This window comes from Bubalus bubalis, chromosome 16 (genome assembly GCF_019923935.1).
Source record: "Bubalus bubalis isolate 160015118507 breed Murrah chromosome 16, NDDB_SH_1, whole genome shotgun sequence".
Taxonomy (NCBI): domain Eukaryota; kingdom Metazoa; phylum Chordata; class Mammalia; order Artiodactyla; family Bovidae; genus Bubalus; species Bubalus bubalis.
In genome coordinates, this window is record NC_059172.1 from 37048532 (window position 1) to 37073556 (window position 25025).

Sequence of the window (25025 nt, forward strand, 5' to 3'; positions counted from 1 at the left end):
AAGGCCAAACCCCAGTCCCCATGGGCAGAAGGAAGGCACCGGGGACACAAAATGGTGAATTGAGAAGAGGATTCAGTGGTATTTGTGGGCCAGAGCAGTGGCAACACCAGATACCAGCTTCTGCCAGGCAGCCTGCACGTCAGGGGTGAATTCTCTGCCAAAGTGAGTTGCCAGAATAATCACAATCACATTGCCCAGGAGCTGTTGGGTGAGAGACAGAATGAGAATTAGGTATGCTAAGTCGAAGTTTGCTAAAAGAGTTGCAGAAAATAATGGCTTAGTACCTAAACCCACTCCCAAGTCCACATCTTAAACTTCTCCATGGGTTGTACCTGTACAATAAACTCAGATGAGCTTGTCCTTCAATTTAATTTAAATTCTATGTGCCCTCCATACAATATTTTGTCTACCTATATCCCCTGCCTCTCTCCTATTTCACTATTTATATTTGCCTCTTTCCCTCCCTTTAATTTTTATATTCATAGGATTTCAGGGCTACAGGGGTTGTTAGAATGAGCTTAGTAAAGCCTCAATTCAATGCAGCAATAAGCCTCCACTTAGTCACAATACTGATGGGTAATTTAATTGAGAATTGATCAATTTTTCTTTGAGATTATCCGGCTAAAAATTATTCTCCCAAATATATTCCTAAACTTCAGTCATCAGGAATCACATAGGATAATTCTCCTTTCTTGAGATTGGACTTCTTCTATCAAAAGCCAGATTTCATTTCTCCTTGAACAAATATGCTATTCTTTGATATTCTCTGGCATAAATACATCCAGTTCTGACAGAAGTTCCAGAAAAATTTTAAGCAAACTTAAGGATGCTCATCATGGTGCTAGCGATAAAGAACCTGCCTGCTATTGAAGGAGATGTAAGAGATACAGATATGATCCCTGGGCTGGGTAGATCCCCTGGAAAAAGAAATGGCAACACATTCCTGTATTCTTGCCTGGAGAATCCCATGGACAGAGGAGCCTGGTGGGATACAGCCATGGGGTCACAAAGAGTCTGACACCTGAAATGACTCACCATGCATACACTCTAAAGCTGCTCATAGCTCTTTTTTAATGCTCTTAACATCCTTTTATTTTTTTTAATTTATTTATTTTAATTGGAGGTTAATTACTTTACAATATTGTATTGGTTTTGCCATACATCAACATGAATCCACCATGGGTATACACGTGTTCCCCATCCTGGATCCCCCTATGTCACTAGTCCTGAATCAAGGTGGGCTCAGTATGCCCACTAGAAGTCTGTCTTCTTAACACCTAGTTTGATCTACGATTTCTGAGATCTTTTCTAGTCTTTCCAATAAAACACTCAACTTCCATTATTACTGCAAAGTAAAAAGCCACAGGGAACACATGAACACTTCCTGAACTTACCCTGAAGTTCTCAGGATCTACGTGCAACTTGTCACAGTGCAGCTCACTCAGCTTAGCGAAGGCACCTTTGAGGTTGTCCAAATTCTTAATAGCTTCTCCGAAGGAGGTCAGCACTTTCTTGCCGTGGGCCTTGACCTTGGGGTTTCCCATTATGGCAGAGGCAGAGGACAGGTTGCCAAAGCTGTCAAAGAACCTCTGGGTCCAGGGGTAGACGACCAGGAGCCTATGAGATGGAAACATAGCAGATGGAAAATCAGCGACTAGGAAATTTTTTCAGAATTTGCTGGCCAATTTGCCAGGCTCATATTCACCATCCTCCCCCATGAAGTCCACTTCCTACCTGCCCAGAGCCTCGCCTCCAGCCTCTTCCACACTGACTTTGCCCCACAGGCCAGTGATAGCAGCCTTCTCCTCCGCAGTAAAATGCACCATGATGTCAAATTGTGGAGCTTACAGGTGATCACAAAAGCATCAGAAGCAAGTCTGTGCTGCTGCTGGATGCTGTGGCCTTTTATTCTTTACTGCTGAACTTCTGCCCCCTTGCTCCCCCTTGTCCTTTGAAGTCATTGGTCAAGGTTAGGCTGTGTCCCTCAGGGGTGGGGTCAGGTCAGCTGATGGTCAGCAAGGAAGATGTATATTGAGTGTATGATAACCTGTTGGTTCCTGAGACATCTTTCGTATGTTAGGTCCTCCTCTATCCTCAACACTATTTTCCACTCATTCCCCATTTTCACCCTCTGTTCTTCCCCTGTCGTCCTCCACAATTGCATCCATCTCTCCCATTCTCCTTCTTCCAGAATGATCCATGGAATGTAGCTAAGCACCAGGCAAGGAAGGAGTTCTATTCAAATGATTTTAGTATTGGTTAAAGATGGTGAGATGGTGACAAGGACAAAAACATGCTCAAGATAAAAAATACTACTGCAGACAAGAAACTCAATCAGTTCTAGCTCTCTTGAGGAGTGAATTATAACCAAGCTCTGGATTTTAGTTTTCCAAGGGAGAAGAAAACCAAACAAAACAGACACTCATGGTTACTTCATGAAGCTGAATGGAAATGCAAGGGATCTACAATAGAACTAAGAGCTCAATCCCAGATTAAAATATCCAAAGGTTATTTCATAGAGAGAACAGGCAGAATAAGCTTACATCCTGTGCTTCCAGGGAACTCTGTTCATTTCTCTGTGACAACAAGGGAAACTGTCTACTCTGGAGATATTGCCCTGAGTGTTCTTCTTAATTTTTTCTTCTTATTTATACCAGCTAGGCAGCTAAGAAGTCTTAAATTATTTAAAACCAGGACTTGTGATCACACTGAGGAAACATGAATTGATATGAGAGTCTAGGTATTGGAGTATGTTCAATGTTTGTTGAAGCCATCAGTGATGGAGACTTCAAAATTCTCTAGTGCCTTGTTTTGTTTTGAATTTTGATGTCCCTGTTGTCTGTAGGCTTACCTAAGAACACAGGGAATCCTGTGTTCTTGTGAACACAAGCTTGTGTTCTTGTGAAGCCTGTGTTTCATGTTTCATCATGAAATAGAGTATGCAACTTTTTCAGCTGCGATCCACCATTATTATACAGGAGTTGATATGATGGTAAGGAATGGTAGAGGCAAACCAGCATAGAATTCTATAATTAAAAAATTAAATTTTAGTGGATCAGTTTTCCTGTGCTGTGACCTTCACAAATATTCCTTTCTTCCCCCACTACTTTAAGAAAATAAGAAAGACACCCTGGGCTAGACTACATAACCTAGGATGACACACTTTTAGGTCAAGAGAGCAGGTATTTTATCACTAATATAGAAGACCAATGAAAGGACAAGAGACATCGGCTTAAACTGTGAAGAATAGCCCCTGTGTGAATAAGAGCAATTTTTTTTTTCCTGTATTTGGTTTGTAGGTGTTCAGCAAATTCTACATTTCTATATTTAGTTTCTATAGTTCTATATTTAGTTTCAGGTGTTCAGCAAGTTGATTCAGTTATACAGTAAGCCCCCTATATATGAGCATTCAAGTTGCAAACTTTCAAAGATGTGAATTTGTGTTCCATCAACTTCAGGTGTGAGGGAAATCGTGGCTTGCTCTCCATCTCCTATTGCTGATGATCCTCAGCTCTACCATCTCCCACCTCTTCTCCCTCCTCCAGGCAGTACCTCTTCTTGCCTGTTCACTTGATGCCAGCCCCTGTATGCCAGCTGCTGTGCTGTACTACTGTAGTTTTCAAGATAGTATGCTTTAAGATTTAAAATGTTTTCTTTATTTTTGGTATTTGTTTTGTGTGTGTTATTTGTGTAACAAGTATTATAAACACATTACAGTACAGTACTTTATAGCTGCTTATGTTAGTTGATTTTGTTAGTTGACTGAGTGCATGCTCAGTCATGTCCAACTCTGTGACCCTAAGGAGAGTAACCTTCCAGGTTAATATGTCCATGACATTTTTCCAAGCAAGAATACTGGAGTGGGTTGCCATTTCCTTCTCCAGGGGATCTTCCTAACCCACAGATTGAGCCCATGCCTCTTGCATCTCTTGCATTGCAGTTGAATTCTTTACTGCTTGAGCCATCAGGGAAGCCTCATTAGTTGGGTACCTAGCTAACTTTGTTGGATCTAGGAACAAATTGGACTTATGAACACACTCTCAGAATTGAACTCATTCATATACATGGAACTTAATGTTTCTATATATAATATATATTTTCAAATTGTCTTCCCTTGTAGTCTATGGCAAAATATTGAAAATAGTTCCCTGTGCTATACAGTAAGTATATCTATTTAATATATAGTAGTGTGTTTATCGGAGAAGGCGATGGCACCCCATTCCATTACTCTTGCCTGGAAAATTCTATGGATGGAAGAGCCTGGTAGGCTGCAGTGCATGGGATCACTGAGAGTCGGACACGACTGAGTGACTTCACTTTCACTTTTTCCCTTTCATGCATTGGAGAAGGAAATGGCAACCCACTCCAGTGTTCTTGCCTGGGGAATCCCAGGGATGGGGGAGCCTGGTGGGCTGCCACCTATGGGGTCGCACAGAGTCGGACATGACTGAAGCGAGGCAGCAGCAGCAGCAGCAGCGTGTTTATGCTAATCCCAACCTTCTAATTATTCTTCCCCCACTTTTCCCCTTTGATAACCATAAGTTTATTATATCTGTGGGTCTATTACTATTTTTTGTATAAATTATTTTGTATCATCTTTTGGGGGACTTCCCTGGTGCCTCAGTAATAAAGAATCCAACTGCCAGTGCAGGAGAAATGGGTGGGTTGGAAAGATCCCCTAGACAAGGAAATGGCTACCCACTCCAGTGTTCTTGCCTGGGAAATCCCATGGACAGAGGAGCCTGATGGACTACAGTCCATAGTGTTACAAAAGAGTCAGAAAACTTAGTGACTAAACAACAACAATACACACACACACATAAACACACACATATGCACACATCTTCTTTATCCATTCATCTGTTGATGGACATTTAGATTGTTTACATGTCTTGTCTGTTGTAAACAGTGCTACTTTAAACATAAGGGTGCATGTATCTTTTTGAATTATGTTTGATATATTAATCAGTAGACTTAGGGCTCTTGGTTTCCAAGGCAAATTTCTATAGATACGCACTATGAGGACAGTGACTCATTCCTTAAACTTTGGGTATGAGGATCAGATATTGTCAAAGCCCAGGGAGTAAGAACCAGGCCCTGTAAGACCAAGAGTTTGGGAAACAAATCCCATCTGCAGCAGACAGTATGAGTACTTCCCATTCTCCTTCTAGAGTGTGGACACCAGTCTTCTCAATTTCAGAATGTAGAGTCGGGCCCTCTCCTTCTCCCTCATACCCACTTCAGGTACATCCTTCTCTAGAAACGCCTTGGGGAAGAGACCTGGCTTCCCTCCAGGGATCTGGCCCATCTCTTGCCTTCTTATTATTAACCATTGTTGAAAAGGTTCTAGGAAAGGTTATAGGGTTGAAAGACAGCATGTCTGTAGCTTAGTACAAGGTTTATGAATTCTGATTCTGAAGTCAGGTAGCCTAACAGAGTTTCATTTTTACTTAAATGCTTGTTCATTCAAACTCAATTATCTCAGCTGCCCATTTTAAAATAATTTACTTTTTTCTCCTATGAAATACCATGATAATTGTCTCTTATTCCCAGATGAAAAACCCAAAGTTTAAAGAGATAAGTGATATGATTATCCATGATACATCAGAAAGATTAAATGGTCAGAAAAAATCTAAGATTATTCATTTATTGGCTATTAATTAAAATTAATAAAATAAAAATGTTACTTCTAAAGGTATTTACATAAAAAGGACTTTTTAAAAGAAATGTCAAAATTTGATAAAGACTAGCTCTTGTATCTTAAGGAATTTTGTAACATTTGTTCTTTGGTAAACTCTGCAGGATGCTAAGAAATATAAGACACTGCTTTTTAGCAAGGAAAAGTAAAATATTTTATTAAAACTTTCTAGCTAAATATGACATCTATACTAATCCTGTAAGACAAATTATGTATTATCTTTAGATGCTATTAGTATGGAACTTATATAAATTATTAATAGATAAAAATAGATATTTGATATCACTATATTTTTTCATAGTGTTAGCTGAGAAAAAAAAATACTGCAGAAGTTACTCTTCATCACAAAAGTGTTTTTTTTATTTTCAATTTTAAAACTGGAAAATTATGAATACAGTTTATAAACCACTGAAGATACAAAAAGAGCTGCTTAGTATTCTTGATTACAGAGAGGCTATACATTATAATTTTAATTTATCTTGTTATAGTAGAAATAGATAGGATCAAAGTTCCTATTAAGTGTTGAATTAGCCTAGAATAAATTGGGTACCACTAGTAGCTAGAAAATCTAATGGCTACCAGGCAGCAGGCTAATGTATATCTTCTGTTATAGTAATAATTGCGATGAAGGAGAGAATAGGCACAACTACTAGCCAGGCAACACTCCTGCCTTGTAAACACAAGACCTCTGCTTCAGCTCCCACAAAGACTGAGGGTGACTCTGAACCCCAGCTGGGTCCATTTCTAGAGGGATTCCTTTATGTTCGTGGCTGACAGCACAGGCATCAATGGTTTGATGGACCTCTGGGAGCACTGTGACTAAGGCATAGCCAGAGATGCCTGTGTATGTTACTTAAGCAAGAGAAAACTTCACTAGGAAGAGGGAAAGGAAAGCCAGAACCAGCAAGTTATTGCACACTTGTCTATGCAATGAACTTTGAAGGTAAAGAGCTGGAATCTGACAACTTAGAAAAATCACAAACTTCTCATTTTCCCATTTTATAACATTACTTTCTTGGCTCCATTGATGATTTTTGACCTTATAAAAAATTGCTTTTATTTACATTTATGATTAAATTTTTGAGAAATTCCAGGGGTTTTATGCCCAATTTAAATATTATTGCCTAATGTATTTGATGAATTAAAGCAACTCTGAATAGTTAGAAGGAATGAGACCATCACTGGAGCCAATGAACTGTAGCTTTCTAGGCTCCTCTCTCCATGTAATTCTCCAGGCAAGAATAATGGAGTGGGTAGTCATTCCTTTCTTCAGGGTTATCTTCCCAACCCAGAAATCGAACCCTGGTCTCCTGCATTGCAGGAAGATTCTTTACCATCTGAGCCACAAAGGAAGCCCTCATTGGAGCCAGTACTTGCTAATCTTCCTCCTCACTACTGCACTACCGTGGCTCACTGGCCCATATCTCATGGATATTACTCAGGCTTTAGTCAGATAGTAATTTTCCAGCTTTGTTCAAATGTATTGATAGTAGCTCTGAAGCATACATAAAATCAATATTTAAATTTCTACCTAGAGTTGATTCATATGGGATTCTTCTAGGTATGGGGTTAAGAATTCTGTGTCCTAAGATTGGGAAGTCCTTGACTTGGTGACTTTGAATTCTAAAAGATTAATGACTAAAATTTTTTTTCTAGTTGTATTATCTTCAATATTTCAGATACTTGGTGCTGAATCTATAGCACGGCATGTCTCTTCAATAAGAAATCTACACATATCTGAAACAGGATAGATTTGAGGTTTTGAAACAGCAGGGCTTAAATGGGAGCAGTGATGATTATGCTTATAATCCCTACCCATTAACAAGATCATCTACTATGAGGAATTGTGAGAAAGTAGGATCCTGTGTATTATATGGTCTAGTGAGGGCCATTAGTGATTGCTCCTCTCCCAAGTCCCTTTCCATACTGTGCTGTGCCTTGCTAAGTCACTTTAGTCCTGTCTGAGTCTGTGAGACTCTATGGACTGTAGCCTGCCAGGCTCCTCTGTCCATGGGATTCTCCAGGCAAGAATACTTGAGTGAGTTGCCATGCCCTCCTCTAGGGGAATCTTCCCAACCTAGGGACAGAACGCGTATCTCTTAAGTCTCCTGCATTGAAGGTGGGTTCTTTTACCTCTAGTGCCATATGGGAAGCCCCAAGCCCCTTTCAACCTTTGCTAATTCTAGCCCCAGAAGGGCTCTTTCTGAAACCAAATTATCACAACCCCTGTCTTACTGAGTCTGAGGTGTCTCTGAGGGAAAGGAAAACTTCTTAGGTCCCTAGACCAACAAGCTGCTGTAGCCCCTCACCCTACTCTAGCCCCATTCATGCATTAGTGTCCCCAGTTATTTCCTGCACCTGTTTTGTTTTTTATTTTTCTTTCCCTTCCCTTTCTTCTCCTGCTTCTTTTTCCTCCTCTACCCCTCTCCTTCTCCTCCTTCTTCTCCTTCTCGTCTATCTCATTCTCCTCCTCCATCTCCTTCTTATTCTATGTGTTCACAAGTTTTCTGGGACTTTGGAGGGGTGGCATTTATTTTATTTTATTTTGTTTTCAATTAACAAAGGGAAGCAGATCCAGTATTTTTCTCTTTTGGGGGTCTTGGGCTGGTAAGATAGCTGGATGGGTCAGAAACTGTGAACATAGATAAGAGCTCAGAAGTACACAAAGAGGGGAGTGGCAAAGAGAGGACCAGCTAAAGACAATGAAAGCCAGGGTGCTTCTCTTAACTGCTTTCAAAGACTCTGTCTTTTGTTTCCATACAAGTAGATAAGTGAAAGAGATTATGGGTTTGTGCTTGGGGTCTTGCATGGTTAACTGTTCAGAAATGCCTGGTAAATATGCCCTGTGTAAAATATATGTGTGTGTGTATGTTTATAAATATGTGAGTACTGTCAAAATATGAAGGCTACAGTGACTAGATAGCATAAAAAGACCTTGAAAGCCAGGGGGACAAATTTCACTCTAATTTTAATTGCAATTAAAAATAAATTTAGTTTAAAAAGCTTTGAAAACTAATTTAAATACAAAAGACAGACACAAAATCACCTGAAAGAAAAAAGCATATTTCCCAGGCCAGAGATTCTTAACTATAATCTATGGAATGTTCTGATGTGTTAATCATTAGAGTATTAATCATTAGAGAATTGACCAACAAGGGAAGTCTAGGAAATAGAAGGTTGCTCTGTTGGCTTAGAATCTAGAGATGCTGAACCTCACATAACATTTATGTTCAGGCCATATCTATCTTTCGCATGAAGAAGATGAATAAGCCATGTCTGAATTTACTATCAAGATGCTTCCTTGGCATGACTGAATCCAGCTACTTGCCTTGTAACAGTTTGCTTCCTCTATTTACTTGATTAATATAAGGAAAGCATGTATTACTCAGAAAGACATGAAAATTCAAGTTATAAATCCCAATGTAAATTAATAAAAAATTACATTGATTTCTATTTTTAGGCTTGTGTGCCTTTTATTTTGACAAGAATAAGTCTTCAAGAATCAATCTCAACCTACAAACAAATGGGCCACATTCTGAAATTAACTAATATGATCAAGGCCCTGTTTGCTGAAGTCTAAATTGCACTGGTTGGCATTACCTCTTTTGGCATTACTCCACTTTGTTGTGGTATGCAGGTTGTGGTGGGTTGGGTGCACATATATGCATTCATGCATGCTAAGTTGCCTCAGTCATGTCCAACTCTTTGCAACCTGGACTGTAGCCTGCCAAGCTTCTCTGTCCATGAGATTCTCCAGACAAGAATACTGGAGTGGGTTGCCATGCCCTCCTCCAGGGAATCTTCCCAACCCAGGGACTGAACTTGTGTCTCCTGCATTGGCAGGTGTGTTCTTTACCACTAGCACCATCAGAGAAGCCCTTTTAAATATATAGGTGCCAACATGCATGCATGTATGCTAAGTCACTTCAGTCTCTTCCTACTCTGTGACCCTATGGGCTGTAGCCCACCAGGCTCCTCTGTCCATAGGATTCTCCAGGCAAGAATACTGGACTGGGTTGCCATTTCTTTTTCCAGGGGATCTTCCAGACCCAGGGATTGAAACTGAGTCTCCTGTGACTCTTGCATTGCAGGTGGATTCTTTACCAATGAGCCACAGAGAAAGTCTGTAGGTCCCAATATAAATATTAGCAATTGTTATTGTAGGAAATTAGGCTTTATTATGAGTGATGCAGGAAAATACCAGAGAACTTTGGACAAAGAGATTGCCATACACAATTTGCATTTTTACCAGTGTGCTTTGACTGCCATATTGGGAAAACACTGTCAGGAGCAGCGGTAGAAAGATCAGTTAGGAGTCTGCAGTAAGCATCCAGGTGAAGATTATATTGCCTTACACCAGTGAGGTGGTAGCAAGGGGTCAAACTGTAAATAAATATTTAACACCAAGTAGATTTTCTAACAGGATGTGGAATTTGTGAGCTGTGGGTGTGTGTATGAGTGTGCATGCATGCACATGCTCTTGTACATGCTAATTTCTGAATGCGAGTATCTGTGTGGGAGCATGTGAAAGTCAGAGAAGAGAGTCTTTACGTTGAGTTTCATCAATTTCTTTGTTGATTACGTTAACTGCCTCAGATTTCTTGCTTTTAAATGAGGATAGTGGTACTTCCCTGGTGGTCCTGTGGTTAAGAAAATACCTGCCAATGTAGGGGATACAGGTTTAATCCCTGATAAATCCAAAAAGATTCCATGCCACTGAGCAATTAAGCCTGTGGGCCACAACTGCTGAGCCTAAGCACCGCAGCTGCTAAAGTCTATGTACCATATAGTCTGTGCTCCACAGGAAGAGAAATCACAGTGAGAAGCCTAAGCACCATGCCTGGAAAGTAGCCCTCGCTTGCCACTACTAGAGAAAGCCTACATGCATCAATGAAGGACTAGCGCAGCCAAAATTAAATAAATAAAATAAAATGAAGATGGTGGATGGGTAGGTAGGAAACTCAGAAAATATCTCTGGAGCATGTTCACACATTCAACTTTTAGCCAAAGTGACAGGGAGAGTGACAGCACTTCTTGGGTACTGATCAGAGGCCTAGAAGGTAAGACATTTTCCCCTGAGAGCAGTAGCACCAAGATGGGCCTGAGATGGTTCCTTAAGTCGAGCGTTGCCTGGTGTCATCCCCAGTCAGATCTGCCCAGCATGTCACGGGCCCTTTGTCAGCTGATGTCGGGGTTAACATTGTTTTCCTGTTCCTGTTTCGTGCCCCCCTCTTTCATCCTCATATCTCAGTCATAACCACAGAACCCTGCAAAGTGGATGTGCAGTATATGGAATCTTAAAAACATGAGACCTAGGACTCCCCTGGTGATACAGTGGATAAGAGTTCATCTTCCAGTGCAGAAGACATGGGTTTGATCCCTGGTCTGGGAAGATTCCACATGCTCCAAAGTAACTAAGCCTGTGCTCCGCAGCTACTGAGCCTGCACCGCAACTAACGAAGCCTACACACTGCTACTACTGAGCCTGCACGCTGCTGCTACTGAAACCCGTGTGCCTAGAGTATGCGCTCCACCAACAAGAGAGGACACTGCAATAAGAAGCCCGCACACTGCAATGAAGAGTAGCCCCACTCACTGCAACAGAGAAAACCCCCAGGCAGCAAGAAGATCCTAGTGCAACCACAAGAAAAATTTAAGAAAATTTAAAAAGGTGAGATCTGGAAAAATTATTTAGTCATCCAGCCCTGACACATCTTTATATACTGAAGGCAACGGTTTATAAGGGCTCTGTCCTGGGTTATACAGGACATGAGAAAGAATCAGGACTTCACTAGCAAAGGCTTCATGCTTTAAATTACTCTGATCACATTTGATTTATTTTGTAAATTAAAAGTTCATATGCATGTACTTATAAGGTTTTCTTTCTTTCTTTTTTTTTTTTTTTTCTTCTTCTAGCTGTGGGAGACTACCTGCAAGATGAATATGTGATGAACAATGACTGATCATTCAATGGCATCTATGGGACAACCAGAAATACACTTTAAATCCAAAGGGAACATATTCCAGGATATATCACATTCTGCCTCAGTATCCCTCTTTCCTCCTGATGCTGTCTCGGGTGGAGTTACAGTCAGGCAGTGTACTTCTCCTTTTTTGTCATCTGTCCTGTAAGCCTCTTGCTGGGAACACAGATAGCAGTCAACAGGCAGGGCTGAGAACATCTGGCCACACACCCTAAGCCTCAGCGTGACTCAGCATGATTCAGCATGATTCAGCATGGCTGTGTTGGAGATGGGGGCAGACCCTTGTCCCTAAGGCTAAGCAGACCTAGAAGATAGGGAACAGGGCATTGACTCAGATCTGGGGGTGGCCCCGAACATGAATGCCTATGGGAAGGCAGCAGTGGAGGTTTAGACAAAAATGAATTATGAATTAAAGGGAAATTGGAGCTTATTTAGTTGGAGATGAGATGTTTAGAGGGGATAGAGGGGCCCGGGCCTGTAGGCAGGAGAGTCATCCAGTAAATGTTTTCAGAGCAGCTGCTATGTGGTAGAAACTAATGTCAGTGCTTGAATCATAAATAAGACATGTATCTTGCTGTCCAGGAGTCAGAAACAATAGTTAATAATGTATAATATATACAATATTATAATATTTTACATACTTAATAGAGATATGTGTGTGAGGGGAAAATTATGACTCTCTAATTTTCTTCTCTGCAAAGCAGGGTATTAGTTAACTAACTTGGCTGTTGTAATCATTTTGCTATGTATATGTATGGGCTTCCCTGGTGGCTCAGTGGTAAAAGAATTTGCCTGCAGTGCTGGAGGAATGGGTTCGATCCCAGGGTTGGAAAGATCTGCTTAAGTAAGAAATGACAACCCACTCCAGTATTCTTGCCTGGGAAATCCCATGGACAGAGGAGCTGGGTTGTCCATAGTCTATGGGGTCTCAAGAGTCAACTAAACCATCACCACCACCATCACGTATATATACTATATATATGATATGTATCAAATCGTCATGTTATATACTTAACACAGGTATTATTTTTATTTAAAAAAGAAAGCAAAAAAAAAAAAAAAAAAGACTTAAAATATCTATATCTCCAATCATCCTTTGGATGTAAGGTGTGACTGTAATGGATAATACTTAGTGAACATATATTGTGTCCCTATCTCTTTACACAATAAATTAATTCTCATGATTTACCCTATAATTCATATTATCATCCTATATTTCAGACACATGGAAACATTAAGAATCTTGCCCAGGGTTATATAAGGGATCATTGAACCGCTACCAGTTCCTCAAGGTAACATTTGACTAAAGCATTATCATCCTTATTTGATTAGTAATGTTCTTGTAGTCACTGAAGACCCTGATACCCTATCTACTTTAACATAATTTTCCTGACCCCAATAGACTTCTGAAACCTCTGATGTAGGGAAGAAGAAGAAGGGAGAGTTTACTGTGGTGAGTGAAAAAGTCTCATTCTGTGACTAAAGGGTTCCTCACTAAGGCTCAATTATTCTGCCTCACGGTACTGTGGCTTCCCTGGTGGCTCAGGAGTAATGCCCGCCAACACAAGAAATGTGAGTTTCATCCCTGGGTCGGGAAGATCCCCTGGAGAAGGAAATGACAACCCACTCCAGTATTCTTGCTTGGAAAATTCCATGGACAGAGGAGCCTGGCAGGCTCCTCCAGTCAATGGGGTCGCACAGAGTGGGACACGACTTTGTGACTAAACAACCTTGCATGTCAGCTAGTTCTATGTATCTTGCATGAAGAATGATGCACAATGGGTATTCTGTATTACGAGAAACCCATTCATCTCTCAAGGCTCACCTTACGTTATTTACACCCCCAAAATAAAGACAGCATGAGGCTCAAACTGACCTTGGAGAAGTTAACATATAAAGCAGGGTCCTACACTGGTAACATTTGTGAAGACTCACTGTCAAAGCTCTGCAAAGGGAGTTTCAGGGAACTTGCAGACCTTCTCATTTTTTGTGCTCTTAACTCATCACCACAGCACTGCCCCTGGTGTGGTTTAGTGTCCTGAGTGCTTGGCACAAATTAAGATGTCACAAAGACCTAAATAAATAGATACACCTATCTTTTAAGTTCATTGACTTTAATACACTCTCATCCTTAACCAAACTTGCTGCTTGGCCAAGGGGTCAAGAGGACATTTGGTCTAGTATGGACTTAACCTACAATCTAACAAACTCTGTAGTCCAAGCTAGAGTCTTTTTTTAACCTGAGCTTGTTTCCAATTCTTTTTTTTTTTTTCTTTCTCTTTCAAACATTCCTACAGAGAGATACACCCATGTAGAGAAGGTATGGTCTACAACCGTGGCTTGAACCCTAATCTTTAATCTCTATGGAAAAAAAAAAGGTAGGGAATAGGGGCAGTTTAACCTGCTTCTATTCCTTGGGTCCACAGTGGATGTCCATGTTGATGTTTTGTTGTAGAAAGAGCAGAGTCCTTAGCAACAAGAGAACCGGGCCTGCATCTTACCTCAGTACTTACCAGCTTGGACAGTTTATTTCATCTCTTTGATCTTCAAGTCACCCACCCTTTAAAAAAGACAGTGTCATATGGACAATAGGGGAGCTCAGAACACCTGGGTTCAGATTAAAAATTGACTACTTATTCAAGACATTTTCTTACATTTTCTGTGCTTTGGTTTCCTCATCAGCTGAGAAACATTAATGGACTTCTGAATATTCATACAGGATAAACTAAGTTAATTCATATAATGAACTTAAATTATATCTTAGCATATATGAAAAACTCAAGAAATATCACTTATCATTAGCATGAATTATGGGGTCGTGAAGAGTCAGACACGACTTAGCAACTAAACAGCAATAACATATTTCAAGATATATACTTCTCAGAACTACCATATTAAAGGAGACTATTTAAGTACCTAGAATGGTATGTAACATGTAGAAAGATTTCAGTAAGTGTTAACTCCCACCCTCTTTTAATTTTCCCCTACTCTAAATCTCTTTTGTTTCTTCAAGTGTCTTTCCTGTGGTCTCCAGTCCCTTAATCATCCTGTTTCCTGTTCAACTTCTGGTCAGATTCTTAGTGGACCTCTTATGCTTCAGGATCTAGGGTTGTACATGTTCCATGTGAAGTGAGATTTTCTTAAAAAGCAAAGTTGCTGTCAGCTGCCTTCATCTGCACCTATGCCTTCAGGAGTTTCAGTCCAAAAGCTAAGCTCTTGACTTTCACCACAGTAACTGGGAAGATGGCCCAACTAGGGAAGGGGAAGGCTCTGCTTATACAGCATCTCAGGCCATTGTTCAATGATGTATTGAGCTTTGAGACAGTCTGTAGATCTTTAAGAGTGGTTGGTGTTATTTTCTAGAACTTATCTGTTGTTTTGAGACATCTGGTCCCTAGTGAGCCCATAGCTCTAGCCTGAATTGCTGTTACTGGTCCTGAGGGTGTGTATCTCTTTTTGTCTTCAATAACCCCAAAGATAGATGTAATTATTATCCTTATTTTATAGATGTCAAGACTGTGTTCAGAGGACCAAGCCCCCCTAGTTGGGCTGGGGAGTCTTACATGGTAGTAAAAAATAAAATGCTGCTGTACTTGGGCTTACTCCCCTTTCCCCTCTCACTTCTGTTCTCACAATCTATCTGCCCTGAGACTCGCGACTCCACCCAGAGCCGCCAACCTGACCTGACCACCTATCTGGCCCAACAGACCTGTAGCCCTTCTGGGCTCTGATAGCCAGCAAGTAGTCTTGGCCCTGCCCTCTCTGTGACCTCTGATAGACACATCTTGCACCCCAGCTCCCAGAGTCCCTGTGGAGACCTCAGGTTTGCTGAGTCAAAGTTCGCTGAAGTTCAAGCCCAAAGAAATGCCTGCTTGCAGGGTTACAATCCCAGACCTCTCCAGGCCTGCCTCCTACATTCAGAGCCCCATTCCTCTGCTGTCCTAGGCCTACCCATCTCATGCTCCTCAGCAGTGCAGCAAAGGGCTTGTGAGCTGTGGATTCAGAGTCTGATTTGGGTCCAAGAACTAGCGATGTCTCTTACATGTCTGACCTTAGGCAACATGCCTTGACTCCTCTAAGCTTAATCTTCATCCCCTCATCTCAAAATAAGGATGATGATCTTATCCAATTTTTTAGAGTTTATGTGGGGTTAGAAGAAAATATGACACACTCTGAAGCAGCAGCTTATTTAATTAGAGTTTAGAATATAGAAAAAAGGAAAGGAAAGTGAACTCACTCAGTCGTGTCCAACTCTTTGTGACCTCATGTACTGTAGCCTACCAGGCTCCTCTGTCCATGGGATTTTCCAGGCAAGAATACTGGGGTGGGTTGCCATTTCCTTCTTGGGGAGATCTTCCTGATCCAGGAATCGAACCTGGGTCTCCCACACTTCATGCAGACTCTTTACCATATGAGCCACCAGGGAAGCCCTTAGAATATAAAAGTTCTCAATAAATAGTAGATTTTATCATCCATTAATCCTGTACATCTTCTCCACAACTCTCCTACTCAGTCCACATCTCCTTATTCCCCCACATTCCTCTTCATTCTGTCTTACTTATAGTGATTTCAGATGTTTAGAATGGAATTTGGGGGATAAGCCATTCAGTTCATTTCAGTTCAGTCGATCAGTCATGTCTGACTCTTTGCGACCCCATGAATCGCAGCACGCTAGGCCTCCCTGTCCATCACCAACTCCTGGAGTTCACTCAAACTCACATCCATCAAGTCAATGATGGCATCCAGCCATCTCATCCTCTGTCGTCCCCTTCTCCTCTTGCCCCCAAATCCCTCCCAGCATCAGAGTCTTTTCCAATGAGTCAACTCTTCGCATGAGGTGGCCAAAGTACTGGAGTTTCAGCTTCAGCATCAGTCCTTCCAAAGAAATCCCAGGGCTGATCTCCTTTAGAATGGACTGGTTGGCTCTCCTTGCAGTCTAAGGGACTCTCAAGAGTCTTCTCCAACACCACAGTTCAAAAGCATCAATTCTTCGGCGCTCAGCCTTCTTCACAGTCCAACTCTCACATCCATACCTGACCACTGGAAAAACTATAGCCTTGACTAGACGGACCTTTGTTGGCAAAGTAATGTCTCTGCTTTTGAATATGCTATCTAGGTTGGTCATAACTTTCCTTCCAAGGAGTAAGCGTCTTTTAACTTCATGGTTGCAGTCACCATCTGCAGTGATTTTGGAGCCCAAAAAATAAAGTCTGACACAGTCTGACACTGTTTCCACTGTTTCCCCATCTATTTCCCATGAAGTGATGCCATTAACAAGTGAGTTATTTCTTGAAGGAGCCATACTCATCAGATGGGTCATCTCAGCAGCATTCAAGGGGAGGAGAGGGTATGAAAGCCAACAGTGGGAGCCCAGGAAGGAACCCAGGCAGCTGTACTCAAGGAACTGAGAGTAGGAAGCTGAGGACCAGTCTCTGGATGCTGGGCTCCTAGGGAACTGCTTCAACAAAATGGGACACAGACTGGGAAAAACAGTTTCAGACTGGAGGTAAGGACATTTTAATAGGACAGATTGAAGAGAGGGGCTCTGGAGGTTTGGAGCAAAGGGATCCCTGTCACACTAAGAAAACTTGCCCCTTATGGGCACTGGTCTCTTTCCTGTGCATATCCTATGGGGCTCCTGATTTTAGGCCAGGCTTCACAAAGCCCTAACTGCCCACCAGGTGGACCCCTGAATGGGGAGAAAATATTGTGGTTTTCACTTTGAACTCTCTTTTCACTCTGCTTACCTCTTTTCCTCAGCTCAGCACATCCACTTGATAATTTGATTCATCCAGTGAAGAAGTGAGGGGGAGAGCCTTTTCTCGTGTGTGTCCATCACTGTGTATAAGATATGGAAGAAGAGACTGAAATGTAACAGCACAGACCTTCATAGAGCTACGTGACTCTTAGAATTCATCAAGGACAATCTTCAGCTTACCCTGTTTCATACAGTCATGGTGAAGCTCTTCCTCTCACAGGGAGGCACTTGTGGCTTTTCCACTGAGCCCTTGCTTTTGTTAAACAACATAATATTTGCAAAATTCTTATGCAAATGAAAATTCTTTAATCCTGCATCACATAATAATTCCTGTTTCAGAAGATAACCTTCCCATATTGGAATAGTCACACACATATTTGTTAAACCCAAATCGCATGCATTGTAACATGGTGACATACCAGTGACCCAGAGAGTCACAGTCCTTGACTTCACAAAGCCAACTACTTAAATGAGGGCAATAATCATAACCACCACCCTTTTTCTACTTAGTATATTCTTCTTTCTAGTATACTCTTCTTTCTTTCCTAGTATACTCAGGGAAATAAGTTAAATGATATGTTATGCAAAATCCTTGCTGAAATGCCTGGCACATTAGTAAGCTTTCAATAAATGCCAGTTGTCTTATTATTACTGTTACAAATGCACTGGTGGAAAGTGCAGAATAAAATAGTCAACAAAAATGGCAAAAGACTCTAGAGCACTTAGCATATATAAGCCACAAACTTTGCATATATTTACTTTCTCAGTGTCAGAACAGTCTTATGAGGATGTTAAAACCCCATTTTACAGGTGAGAGAATTGGGTCATACAGCTAGTAACGTGCTGAGTTCAGCCACTCAGACCATCTGACTCCATAGTCCGTGCTCTTAACCACGGCTCTCTACTCCACTAAGACTTCTTTGAAGTAAATGGTTCAATCTCTGAAGTGAGTTAGTGGAGGCAGCTAAGTGGGGCGAGTGTCAAGCTCTTTCCTAGAGGTGTGAGAAGAGAGGGGAGAAGAGTATGTTCTCTTCTCCACTCAGGAGCCAACACACACACATTACTACCAGTGGGTCTGCTTAGGAGAATGTCCTAGGTGAATGAGAAGACCTCAGGATATCTTGCTGGTTGAGAAGTATAGGGTTCAATAACACTCCTGGTTTAAGTGTTGAGGGAACTCACGAATTTAATCAACAGAAATTCTCTGTCAGTAGAAAGACCATTTTATCTGCACTGTGCGCTAAGTCACTCTAGTCATGTCCAAAAGAGAAATCTGAAGCTCAGGGAAAGATGAGGACTTTCTCAATGTGATGTAATTGTCATGAAAATGCCCAGGACAGGACTCAAAGCTCCTGACTTGCTCTCCAGGGCACTTTCCCTAAGGCCCTTTGGCCTTGAACTGTGTTCTTTCTGAGAGGAAGGAATAGATGGAACCTAAAATATCTTAGGTTAGTTTCCCTGCTACAGCCAGGCTGGGTGGGATCCTGGTTAGTTCTTTAAAAATAAATATGCCATTTGAATACAGAAATAGGCAAACCCTGCTCAGGGGCTGGGAGGGAAAGGCTGCTGTTTCCAGGTCCTGGTCCTACAGATAATGCTATCAGGGCCCTGGCAGGGCCCCTCCCATGACTGGGCCTTGACATGAGTCAGCCTAGTCTGGGACAGGAACAAATCTATCATTCAGACCTGGAGGCTGGGGGGGAGAGAGGAGAAAGGGCTTATAGTCCACAAACTCAGTTATGACTCTTCTCTCCCTAAGAAAAGGAAGGACACACAGAGGTCTATGTAGAGCCTGCTTCCCTTTTTGTGTGCTTCAGCCATAAAGAGGTAAAGAGCTCTCTGCTCTCAAAATGATGGTGAGGTCTTTGCACTATATGCCATCCCATACAAACCCTTGTCTCAGCCCACACCTGACATGGATCATATCTCTCTTCCCAGGCCCACATGCTTGTCTTTACATAATAGTTAAGGCATCATTGAAAAATTTACTTTTTTCAATTTTTTCCTTGTTTCTCTTTCTTCAGTGACTTAATGGGAAAGTGCATACATTTTCCCTCTATAAATTGGCAATAGATTTAATTTCACAACAACTTTCTTGTGCTTATATATAGTCACAATAGCTTTCATTTGTTACTGTTAGAAAAAGTTACAATACATTGTGGTAAACCAAAGAGAAAGCCATACAAAGTCAGAAAATAAAAACTAGGCCTCAGTTTTTTATCAATAATATAAATATTATGAAACTAACACAATTATGTGATAATTAATATATAGCATCTAGTTGTATGCCTGACAAGTCATAGAAAATCCAGGAAAGGCATTGCAAGGTATTTCAATGACAACATGCTGACCCTGACTGTAGGATAGTAAATATAGACAATACATAGTTAATTTTCCCTGGTGACTCAGATGATAAAGAATCTGCCATCAGTGCAGGAGACTCAGATTTGACCCCTGAGTGGAGAAGATCCTCTGGAGAAGGGAATGGCTACCACTCCAGTATTCTTGCCTAGAACAGTCCATGGACAGAAGAGCCTGGCAAGCTACAGACCATGAGTTCACAAAGAGTCAGATACGACTAACAGTTCCAACCCAAAAAACGTGTCTAGGGCAGCATTAGGATGAAGGTTAGAATTTAATTTTTAATAATAAAAAAGACAGATTTTATTTTCTCAGTCTCCAAATCACTGTCAATGGTGACTGCAGTCATGAAATTTAAAGAGGCTTGCTTCTTGGAAGAACAACTATGACAAACCTAGACAGCGTATTAAAAAGCAGAGACATTACTTTGCCAACAAAGGTCCACATTGTCAAAGCTCTAATTTGATTTTTCCAGTAGTCATGTATGGATATGAAAGTTGGACCATAAAGAAGGATGAGCACTGAAGAATTGATCCTTTTGAACTGTAATGTTGGATAAGACTCTTGAGAATCCCCTGGACAGCAAGAAGATCAAACCAGTCAAACCTAAAGGAGATCAATCCTGAATATTCATTGGAAGGACTGATGCTGAAGCTGAAACTCCAATACTCTGGCCACCTGATGCAAAGAGCTGACCCATTAGAAAAGACGCTGATAGTAGGAAAGATTGAAGGCAGGAGGAGAAGGGGATGACAGAGGATCAGGTGGTTCGATGGCATCACCGACTCAATGAACATGAGTTTGAGCAAGCTCTAGGAGGTTGTGAGGAACAGGGAAGCCTAGTGTGCTGCAGTCCATGGGGTCACAAAGAGTCAAACATGACTGAGTGGTTGAAATATAACAACAAATCAAAAAGAACTTAAAGAATAAGACTTTGAGTTTTCAATAAGTTTTGAGTTGGCACTGGACTAGAATGAGTAATCTGAGGTCCTGTAGTTTCTATTTAACTGCCTTCAGGTAGAAATCACTGTAAAGAATTAGTGGTCCCCCAAAGCAGTGCCCTGATAAAATATTTTTTCTCATGCAAAAAGTCAAGCAAGTCCTTGTCTTATTCCCTGAAGTCAGCAGAGAATGACTCTGGCCCACCTTCAGGGTGAGGGAAGACTTAGGGAGTTTGGGACAGTGACTTTGAGGGCTCACAGTCTTCTTTGTCCAAGTTTAACATTCCTGTCTACTTCCACAGCTCACACAGTAGGATAGAGACTGAAAGTGCTGAGAACCTGGGATCTCAGATGCCGGGAAAGAGGAGATATTAGTATCCATTTCCTATTTTTTCTCCTTTTATTGAACTCTAATTGATTTACAGTATTATATCTGAAGTACAGTATTTACAGTATTATATCTGTACTATGCTGTACACTTTCAGGTGTACAGCATAGTGATTCAGTATTTTTACAAGTTATATTCTATTCAGAATTGTTACAAGAGAGTGGCTATATTTCCCTGTGTTGTACTATATATCCTTGTTGCTTATCTATTTTATACACAATAGTTTGTATTCGGTTGACCAAAAAGTTTGTTCAGGTTTTTCTATAACATCTAACGGAAAAACCCAAAGGAAGTTTCTGCTAACACGGGTTATCTGATAATCCTATTTCCTTAATTCGTTCCTCCCTTCCCTCTTCCCTTTGGTAACCACTGGTTTGCTTTCTATATCTGTGAGTCTGTTTCATTCTTGCATATGCACTCATTTGTATTATTTTTTATATTTCACATATAAGTGATCTCATTCATTCCCTATTAACATTATTAATATGTTCCTGAAACTTTTTAGTCCAGTCATCTAGGAAATATGATTTGCCAGTCAGAATTGTTTTTTAATTGAAGGGTAATTGCTTTGCAGAATTTTGTGGTTTTTCTGTCATACATCAACAAGAATCAACCCAGACCTTCTTCCCATCTCCCTCCCCATCCCACCCTTCAGTCTGTCACAGAGCCCCTGTTTGAGTTCCCTGAGTCATACAGCAAATCAATTTTTAAGAAAAAAATATTTTGGCTTCCTTTGACATCAGAATTAAACCTAGGCACTAATGAATTAAACAAGGCCAGATATCTCAGATCTGAGACATAGTGTTTCTTTCTCCTCCCCTCATCCCTGTCCTCAATACCACAAATTATGCAGTTGAGTTTCCCACATTGCATCCAGAGTGCAATGGATAAGCTTTGCCCTTGGAAAAACCACCTTAGGGATCATGTGTATCTCCTGCCAGGTAAATATGAGACCTGGATTTTTCAAACAGGGTAAGGAGACAATCATGAAGGGAAGATTTAATTCATCTATCTATTCATCTATTCACCACCTATCTATCTATAATATTCATTCATTCATAAATGTAAGCAAAAAGCTTACAGATAGTATGAAAGTGCTCAGGTCCCTGTGTGTGTGTAAGTGCTCAGGTCCCTCTGTGTGTGTGTGTGTGTGTGTGTGTGTTTCTGTCTGGGTTGAATTTAAGTGGAAGTACGACTCTGCTGCCTCCACGTGGTCTCCAGACTACCCTGCAAGTCTCTGTCAATTGCTTAGTTTTGATTTTGAGATGCTGTGTAAACACTGCCCTCTCTTGTGTTTTAATTTCCTCTGGATAATAATTTTCAAAATAGAATAATTGTGTCATACGTAGGACATCATTTTTGAAAATTAGACAAACTGAAGTTTGAGTTCAGCCTTTGAAACATATATATGGCATTGAGAAATTTAATTAACTTGTATAAGTCCAGAAGTCTTCAGCACGAAATTTGTATGATAAGGTCTCCTATTTGGGAGACATATTATAGGTCTATAAATGGTCTCCTATTTATAGACCCCAAACTATACAAATTAGATCTTAATTTCTAATGTATCTACATACTTACTTTAGTTCCTTGCATAAAGTAAAACCCTTATGAATATTATCTTTTAATATATATATTTTAAGTACCTTCAGCATACTATTTGGGCCTCACTGGTGGATCAAAATGGTAAAGAACCTGCCTGAAATGCAAAAGATCCAGGTTTGTCCCCTAGGTCAAGAGGATCCCCTTGAGAAGGGCATGGCTACACACTCTAGTATTCTTGCCTGGAGAATTCCGTGGACAGAGGAGCTTGGCAGGCTACAGTCCATGGGATTGCAAAGAGTCAGACACAACTGTGTATGTTATTTTAATGATTTGAATTTTGCATGCAAAATTTCTCTTAGTCATTAATACACTGTGCATAAATCACTTATTCCCCTTTCCAAGTGAGTCACATATAAATCAAAATATGTAAGAAAATATTTAAGCATTATATAGCTAGAAAATAATTTTATTTATAGAATACTCCAACAATACAAACACTCAAACTGAAAATTGATAGTTCTTATCCTACAGTCCTACTCTCATTCCTCTTCCTACAGGAAACCAGCCTTAGCAGTCTGGTGTGAATCCTTCCAGAATGTATTTCTGATTCATGGGGATGGGTGTGGGAGAGAGGAAGAGAGAGAGAGAAAGAGGAACAGAGGGGTGAGGAAAGAGATTCAATATTTGTTTATCCCTTGTAAGAGCTCTTCCTATTATGTTAAATTGAAGGTAATATTTCCTTTTTGAAATCTGGGATAAATAAAGGCAGATTAATATTTAAAATCATTTGAAGGTCTGTGACATTGTGAAAATATAAGTTGATATTTTACTATCCTTTGCTTTACTATTAGAAATGGGAAAGAGGGTGTAGCCATTTTCTCAGGAGACATTACTGGGGAAAAGGAAGCTGAAAGAGGTACCCAAATACCTTGTCTCTGCAAGGTGGGGACACCTACCTTCAGTCAAGAGACCTCTTCAGCACTCCCTTCATAAGAGGTTCCACCCATCTTAACCTGGTGACTACATCAGTTATCTCCTTCCCTCTGATGGCCATAGCAACAGCAACAGCCTACTTTTCTAAACAAATCTTCCAGGTATATATCGGAGAGTATTAACACCCTGATAAGATAAAAATATATAGTTTGTCCTTTTTTATCATTATGATTACCACTATCTCAGCCTTTCATGTGGTCACTCTGGTTACACTGATGGCCATCGGCTGTGAAACATTAAATCAGAGAAAAGGTAACCTCATGCTTACAGGTTTAAACTTAAACAGTTAAGCAGAGTGAATTAGAAAGCTTACAAATATTTTCCAGAAAGTGTGAAATGAGTCTTCTCCAAATTAGTGCATAGAGAAGAATAGTGGACAATGGACCCCATATTAGAATGAGCAACTCTAGCATAAATCTTCACCAATTTTTAGTTCAGACACAAAGACAGGCTATGTGGATCATGTCATGGAGGCAAGAGGGGAGAATCGATGGCAAGAAACAAAAAGCCGTTTGATCTGGGAGAGTAGAAAAGAACATAACAATAGCCGATTGTGATGCTTACAGTGCAAAAGAGACCCTGGTAAAGAGAGGAGGGGTAAGGCAGGGAGTAGCAGACAGCCACGTGGTAGTCAAAGGATTTGGCCATCAGGAAAAGGATCCCACAAAGAGTAATCTAAGGATGGAGCAATATTAGACTTAAGTGTAAAAGATAAGCTCTGAGGCATTAAAACACAGGATTCCAAGATTGTGGGGAGGATGGTGAAGATTAAGTTATTTTTCAGTCACTAAGTCATGTCCTACTCTTTGCAACCCCATAGACTAAAGCACACCAAGCTTACCTGTCCTTCACTATCTCCCAGAGTTTGCTCAAATTCATGTCCATTGAACTGGTGTTGCTATCCAACCCTCTCATCTTCTGCAACCCTCTTCTCCTTTTGCCTTCAATCTTTCCCAGAATCAGGGTCTTTTCCAATGAGTTGACTCTTTGCATCAGGTGGCCAAAGTATTGGAGCTTCAGCTTCAGCATCAGTCCTTCCAATGAATATTCAGGGCTGATTTCCTTTACAACTTAGTAGTTTGATCTCCTTACAGTCCCAGGGACTCTCAAGAGCCTTCTCCAGCATCACAATTCAAAAGCATCAAGTCTTCAACGCTCAACATTCTTTATGGTCCAACTCTCACATCCCTACATGACCAGTGGAAAAATTATAGCTTTGACTATATGCACCTTTGTTGGCTAAGTGATGTCTCTGCTTTTTTTACACTATCTAGGTGTGTCATAGCTTTCCTTCCAAGAGGTAAGCATCTTTTAACCTCATGGCTGCAGTCACCATCCACAATAATTCTGGAGAAAA

General features: G+C 40.7%; 1 protein-coding gene and 1 non-coding gene across 2 annotated transcripts; both read right to left on the minus strand.

Moving 5' to 3' along the window:
• Positions 1-1835, minus strand: HBE1 (hemoglobin subunit epsilon 1). The gene is made up of 3 exons (XM_006061585.3): positions 1735-1835; positions 1395-1617; positions 1-201 (listed from the first exon to the last, which is right to left on the minus strand). Exons 1-3 carry the CDS (start codon positions 1824-1826, stop codon positions 73-75), a joined length of 444 nt encoding a protein of 147 aa, XP_006061647.1. The 5' UTR covers positions 1827-1835; the 3' UTR covers positions 1-72.
• A 20087-nt stretch (positions 1836-21922) lies between these two features.
• Positions 21923-22079, minus strand: LOC112579755. Its single transcript, XR_003104090.2, has one exon. It is a non-coding gene; the product is annotated as a U1 spliceosomal RNA (small nuclear RNA).
• Positions 22080-25025: the final 2946 nt, after the last annotated feature.